Source organism: Montipora capricornis, chromosome 8, assembly GCF_036669925.1.
Source record: "Montipora capricornis isolate CH-2021 chromosome 8, ASM3666992v2, whole genome shotgun sequence".
In the NCBI taxonomy this organism is placed as follows: Eukaryota; Metazoa; Cnidaria; class Anthozoa; order Scleractinia; family Acroporidae; genus Montipora; species Montipora capricornis.
The window spans coordinates 15,003,973-15,011,472 of NC_090890.1; the positions used below are offsets into that span (position 1 = coordinate 15,003,973).

The 7,500-nt window shown below is 37.2% G+C and overlaps 1 protein-coding gene across 1 annotated transcript in view; it reads right to left on the bottom strand.

Annotated features, from left to right (window-relative positions):
- Positions 1-7,500, bottom strand: part of LOC138013738 (uncharacterized) — a 38,224-nt gene that overhangs the window by 17,910 nt on the left and 12,814 nt on the right. The window contains exons 5-6 of the mRNA XM_068860813.1: positions 4,735-4,981; positions 1,851-1,859 (exon numbers count right to left, since the gene is read on the bottom strand). Of these exons, the coding sequence (XP_068716914.1) occupies positions 1,851-1,859; positions 4,735-4,981 (256 nt within the window). The remainder of the gene's footprint in view (positions 1-1,850; positions 1,860-4,734; positions 4,982-7,500) is intronic.

Genomic DNA, 7,500 nt, shown 5'->3' on the forward strand with positions numbered 1-7,500 from the left:
TCGTGGGTTCAATTCCCACCCTGGTCAGAGTTTTTCTCTGTCCTTGTGTGAGCCCATTTCCATCAGTAGGGCTAACGCTCACATGGTTCATATGGGGTAGAAACTTTGCACTTCACATAACACTCTAATCAGTTAAGTCTATAAAAAGATCAGTCAGTCTTCGTAAGGGGAGAGGCCTCTCCCTTTTAGGAAGAATGCAAATAGTCAAAACCTTCGCTATCCCAAAGTTTATGTTCAGAGCATCTGTTATAACGACGTTTGGTAAAGATAGGAGATTTAATCTCGTCAAACAATTCCTTTTCGTGTGGTATTACCCCACCTGTAAATCCCGAACAAAGATTTTTCCTCGTGAGTATTATCAATTCAATTCCTGCAGAATGGCGTTCTGTTCTGAAAGCTTCTGCTGATGTGACAGTGATTGACTCCCTTCCAAATACCCCAACCACAAGGATGGAAAGTGACAATTTAGTATCAATTTTATGACGCCTCTTCTAAACAGATCTACCAACTCTTTCTACCGAAAAAACAGATTCCACCCACTGCTAAACAGAAATTAACGAACAAGTATCCAAACACTTTAACAATAGGTAGAAGGTCTATTCGCTAGCCTTCCAAATCACCTTAGAATCTAAAATCAGGGAACTGCAATACAAAATTCTAAATTGCATTGTCTTTACGAATGAGAAACTCAGTCGTTTTGGCCTGGGTTAAATCACCAAGCTGCACGTTCTGTCAAGAGGTTACGGAATCCGTTGAGCATCTACTTTTCTCCTGTAGGATATCTTCAGAGTTTTGGAAACACGTCTTGTCCTAGCTAAAAGATAATAAGGTTCTTGTTGGAAAAATTAATGAGTCTGATTTGATCTTTGGAAAATTTGATATTGCAAGTGACTTTATTTTAATCAATCACATTTTGTTGTTAGGTAAACATTATATCTATTGTAAGTGTCTAAATAGCGTACCTACACAGGTTTTATAGCGGGAACAAGGCGTGTATACAATATCGAGCTTCATATTGCCAGGGAGAAAAACAAGCTCCTTACGTATCTTGAAAAATGAGAGAAGTTAATTAATGCATTAATATAATCATTAACTTGATAGCCTTGAGTAGAAAAGCCATCGTTTTTATTTAATTTACTCATGTGACACGAGTTTTTGTTGTTGTTGTTGTCCGTAGAGTTATAACAATTGTATTTTCTATTTTGTATTCTGTAATTTGTAATTTCTTAATTTGTAATTTGTACTTATAATTTGTAATTTGTAAATTTGAAATTTGTCTGCTCAAAAAAATCAATGAAAACTATTTTAAATAAGTAAATAAATAAAAATAACAGCCTATTAACATTTTTAAATGCATTTAAAGAAGCAACATCAAACATTTCTGTAAACAGTGTAAGCCAACAGAGTCCGAATTTCTGTGTTCTGCATATAAGTTTATGGTATAAAAGTGACTGCAAGTATGTTTAATTCTCCTTGCATACATAATAAACAAATTTCACTAGTTCGTTTTTCAGGTTTTTCATCCCATAAATAAAATTCCGTATGTCGTAATCTATGTATATTCAATAAAGGCCCATATAAGGATTTGTATGGGAATTCCGATAAAACACCTGAAAAGATGATTTTACTATAACATTCTCAATTAAAAGGCCTAACCTTATTGCCATTGTGGGCCGCTTCCTTCCTTTATTGTTTTTTTTCCAGATTCGAATCGAATTTATCCGCTATCAGTCAAATATTCCTGGCTAAAATGATGTTCCCACGGCCACAAATCTACCGTAGAATTCAAGGGCAAAGGTTTTTCTTTCATTTCAATCCTCTAGCCGCACAATCGAAGCCCTGCTAGCGACGTCAGGCGCCTGTTAGTATCCCAAACCAATAGATAAACCGATGAAGAAGATTTCACTTTGAACACCACACGGCGACCGTTGGGTTAAATTTAGTAACGAGTCATTGTTTGTCATTGTTTGTCCGTTTGTCGTCTTTAATTGAAATTTTTTCGTGTTAAAAATTACCTCCTCAGGTCTTTCATCGGGATTCCCATACAAATTCTTATATTTTTGTTGGCTTTCTCTCACCCTGAGCTTGGGGCGCCTGTGCAACATCCGTTCGAAATTGTTGAAACCGTCCGTATCTATAGTAACAGCCGCGGCTGCAGACTGGGACTGAATACCAGGCCTCTTATGAAGCTTTTTTTAGTCAAATGTTGATGATGTGTTGAAACGTTTGTCCACACCAGAAGTCAACAACGTTCATTGCAACAAAATCGAACGGATGTTTAAGCTGCTTGCCCTGGCCTCAGGAAAGAAGTCTTGTTTCTTTTTGTCTAAACTTCCGAGCACGTTTTGGTTTCTGTTTTATTCCTTAGGTGCATAGGTCGCTAATATAATTACGCACGTGGAATTTTAAATTTAGTTGTGGAAATTTGTGCCAGACGTTTTTATCCAGACATACACAGAGATATCTTTCCGTGCGTTTTCGCATCAGTTGAGTAATGCATTTCACTTGAGATTGGAACAAAAATGAATCCCTGCGGGATTCCACAATGTTACATTGCATTGATCAAATGTTACCTAATTCAGAGTAACAACCTACTGTCGGTAAGGAACGAAGCAAATCATTCTTTACTAATGCCTCGAATGCCGAAATATGTTATTTCTTTTTTCTTTTCATGAAGATCTGAAATTTACATTATCAATTCCTTCACTATCTAGGAATAAGCCACGGGAATAGCTTCGTTGGTCAATTGCACTTTTAAATTTAATCAGAATTGTTGATTATTTTTCTTCTTAGTCATCATTATCATCATTATTAGTGGTACTATTATTACTTTTTATTTATTTATTTATTTATTTATTTTCAATCTTTTTTTAAGCGAATTCAATTTATTGACCTGTCATTTAGTAATAACAGTGTACAACATTAATCAGGAGCAAACATTTCACCACCGGCTGGGAAACCATGGTATTGTACGCAAGTTACTCACTCCCGGTTCTAGTACGCACCACCTTTTCAAGTTTGGGATAAAAAATCTTATAACGTGTGTAAATATCCATTTTGTAAACAATTTTGAATCGATGTGTGGAGACGGGGTAACGAAAGAAATTATTTCAATGAAAAAACAAAGAACGGTTCACTATTGATTCCACTGGGATTGTGCTGGTGCCGAGTTAAGAAGCTGACATTTATTTTCAGTTCATGCGGCTTTCCGTGTTGACAACAAACTGTCATATCAAGAGTAGAGGGGTTTGGACCGTGAACATGACGAGCATTGCATCGACCAGTTTCCCCGTTTCACCTGTCTAGCTGTTTTTGCACATTTTTCGTGTATAGGTTATGTCATAAATCGTTATTGAGTTCAAAGAAACTGTGAGATCTATCGTGTCATTCACTCTTCAAGAAGAACTCCGGTGTCTCATGATCTTTATTGACTGTCCGTAAGGCTTTTGATACAAAAGGCTTGGGTGGGATTCTCTTGCATGTTTATTGTTTTGAAGCTTTCGATTTTGTTCCTGATTTCAATGCTTGGGTTACAATCTTTTATAAAAATATAAAAAGTTGTGTCTTGAACAATGGTATAATTTCATCCGAGTTCTTTGATCTTGAGCGCGGTGAATGACAAGCGATCCTTTGTCATCTCATCTCTTTGTTCTTGCTGCTGGGGTTTTGGCTATACCAATATAGCCATCAGGTAAAATTCTGAGATAAAGAAAATTGCCGTTCTACGGCAAAAAAAGTGCAAAGACTATTATATAGTCTGCCAATCGCTCGGTAACAAGTTCGAATTCCCTATAACATACCGTGAATTTAATTCGATTAGAATTTGTCACAGGATAAGATGTTTATGCTTTCTCACTCTGTTTTGCTGGAATCACAGGAAAAGCCCTTTGGGTACAGTTCGAAAGTACTCTATACGAATTTAAGTTGAACACAATCGAATTTTTAGAAAACAATCTATATAATCTTTGCGTGGTTGCCTCCGACACTTTTCTCTATTTGTACCCTCATTTTAAGTCCTTTTAGTCTGAATCATATTGGTTTTTCTTCAAGATTTTGTGGTGGGAATATTAAATTTCTTCACAATGCCCTTTTACATCCTCCTTAATTATTTTATTGAGATTGGACAATTCCACATATGGGACTGCAGAAGAATTAAATTAACTCAACTTACACAACGATTTGAGGTCAAAATATTTAGCTATGAAGCAGAACGTCACGCTTATTTAAAGAGCAAAGACATTGGCTGGTTAAAAAACAAGTCATGGTGTTGTTTTGGTGACACTTTTATTTGTCTAAGAATGTGCTCCAGGAAAGATTGTTGCTTAATGTCGCGTTTTAGTGGGTTGTGGTTTTTCTATTTCACATATTTAAGTAAATTCAGTTGTTGAATTACATGAGGTAAGATATTTATATTACGAATCTTGCAATAATTTCCTCAGGCCTAAAACGTCAGGAAATGAGTAAAATTTTGAAAAAAGCGTTGAAGCGAGAAGTAATTGTCACCATTTGAATAGTATGCACAGACTAATGTTCTATTACTTACTCAACTAGGATACGTCAGTGTATCCACCAAATATGTAACTGTCAACGTCGATTATTGTAACAATGGACCCCCAGTTTCCATTGATACAAATATGCTCTTTGACTGATCGGACTAAGAGAACAATAATGTGACACTACCCCTTTAAATGAACATAAATAAACAAAGAATTCTTACCGGGAGGAGGGTTGGACCAAGATTTGTCAGTGTATCCACCAAATATGTAGCTGCCAACTTCAATTATTGTAACAGTGGGACCCTTTCCATCACAGTTGCTGTGGAAGGTGGATGCTGCCCAGCCATCTGTCTTAGCGCGCCAACACTTCACAAACCTGCTGCGAGATGGGCTCTGTAGAACTGGAACTAAAAATGAATTCAACTTGAGGAGATACTTCCCTCTGACGTTGCAGTCAAGAATACTTGATGCGTTGAGGGCGCCCGCTAAAAAGAAAAGTAAGTATGAACAATATTGTTAATGTAATGCAATCACATGTTGCACACTTAATTTGAATGAAAAAACAAATACAGTACAAATATAAACACACAAAAAATGTGCTTAACACTTATATTTCAATTAATAGGAAAAGATATAAAATATATCAAAGCAAAATAAAAAGCATATAGAAAGGAAATAAAATTAACAGCACAGAAATGTAATAGATTCGTTACACTATTAAGTTGTTTGAATATTAGGGCCGTTTCTACGAGAGAAAATAAGCTGGGCTTACTCTGGCCGCGGCTTACATATGGTACCAAATCTACGTTCACTGCTTTCTGAAGCCGCGGCTTATCCTGGCCTTGGAGTTTGTACTCTTATAAATAGTTCCTTTCGCGTATTATGTACGCCGCAGCCAGAGTAAGCCGCGGCTTATTTTCTCTCGTATAAACGGCCCTATTGAGTTGAAGAGGAACATTGAACTGTGATTAAAATTTTTGATTTTATAAATTATTTTGTGACAGCGAGATACGAAACTACTTTGTGATTGTTCAAATTTAAATGCTACATCTTAAAGAACAAAATATGTTTACAAATAAAGAAAAGAGATGCAAATTCCTGTTGAATTGATAATGATTAAGTGCTAATGAGATCAGGATTGCTTGGACCACTAACCTCAACACTATTGATTTTCCGATATTATTAAAACTTGAAACTGTTCATAAACCTTGAACATATAAACTATACCAAAAAAATTCAAAACAATGTAAATGTCACATTCTGGAAAAGGGCAACCTTTAAATCATGGACTCGAACGAAAACGAAAATTCCTCAGTGTTAATTCCAGCCGCTCGTTAAGTGAACAAGCCGTTCGCCCTTCTGAGTACGTACACTCCGACGTGGAAGAAAATGGTGCTGTACAGAAATATTTTTGTTTGATGGATGAGTGAGACATTGCAAGAGAACCAAGCGGAGATTGAGCTGTTGAATCCTGCAGAAGACATGTGGAATCTCAAACGCTTTGGACGGTATATAGGACGAGGCCATCTACTCGTCTCTTACGCGAGGGACAGGGGAGTGAAGACTTGAAAGACAACGAATTTTACACCGATAGCGAAAAAGGGAGAGCGATGCAAATGGCAAATAAACAGTGTTGAAAGTCTTCAAGCCCCGGCTCCTTTCGAAACTATCAAATCTTCACTGATCAACAGCAAACAGTTTCAACTTGTATGAAGAGTTTTACTAGGTGATTCTGACTTAGTTACAAGCTCATTGTAAGCACGTCTGACAGTTCTTATTCTTCTTGATAGCTGTGAGCAAATAAACGTACAAAAGGTAAATAAATCCCCCTTTGAAAATGTTTTAGCGCACTTAAGGACGTTCGCGCCAAAATCTTCCTACGGTGAGATTTTCTTCATTTCTCGCTTAGAGTTAGGTCATAAAGTACTTACTCCAAAAATGAAAAAAAAAATGGGGGTCACCGACTTTGTTTCGGAGAAAATGGCAGTGGAAAAATGCCTTAATTTCAAGAAATCGGTCATAATAGCGAGATGTAGGCTCATCTGCTCATCCATCGAAAATCATAAAAATAAACTGTTGGAGTGAAAGTTTCCATGCATAGGTTTTTAGGAGTGAGATTTTTAGATAATTGTATGCCGCTAGGGATGTGGTAAACAGTAGAGTTCATCCTCGACGAGTGTTTTCGTAAGCTATATCCGTTGCAACCACTACCGGAATTCGATGGCACGAGGAAAGAAAATGTTAAAAAAAGATAACTTCTTACGGTGAGAATTTTTTTATTTCATCATATTTTGTAGATTGTAAGTAAAGTAAGTGATTCATGATTTAAAAAATTGGGGTCACCGATGATCTGAACGAGTAAAATCGATGTGATTTTGCAAAGCTCATGGAAAAGTTCGTTTGTCACGCTTTTGCGTGACCTGTCGGGCAAGGACTGGAACCCAAGAGAGGATCGATCGTTGAAGAGATGAAAGGTTTTTACCGAAAAAAAAAACCTTTTTCGAGCATATCAACGACGTTTTAAGCAGGGGTCATCTTCATTTGGTTGGTGTTTTGTATAATATCTCCCCATTACATACATACATACTTAATTGACCGCTCCCCATAGGGGCTTTTCAGGGCCAATGAAACACAACGAAACGACGGAACAGAACAACAACAACTGTTAAGAATCCCAACTGGCCGGAGGCAAACCAGTTGGCTATTTACAAGTGCAGCTGAGAAGTTGGACCAGGGACTACCAGGATCAAATTCAACAAGTGGTCAGAGTGGGTCTTGAACCTGGGATCTCCAGATCTCAAGGGAAGTGCCCTAACCACTGAGCCACACTGCCGTCATGCTCATCCTCTGGAGGGTGTTTTTTGTGAAATTCAATCGCTGATAGTTTCCACGCAGGTCCGCACTATTCAAGCGGACGAGGACGAAAATACTCCTCAATTTTCACGAAAGTAAAGGAAAAGAACTTTAAAAACATGCATTCACTTTGTACTTAAGTTCGTGGGGT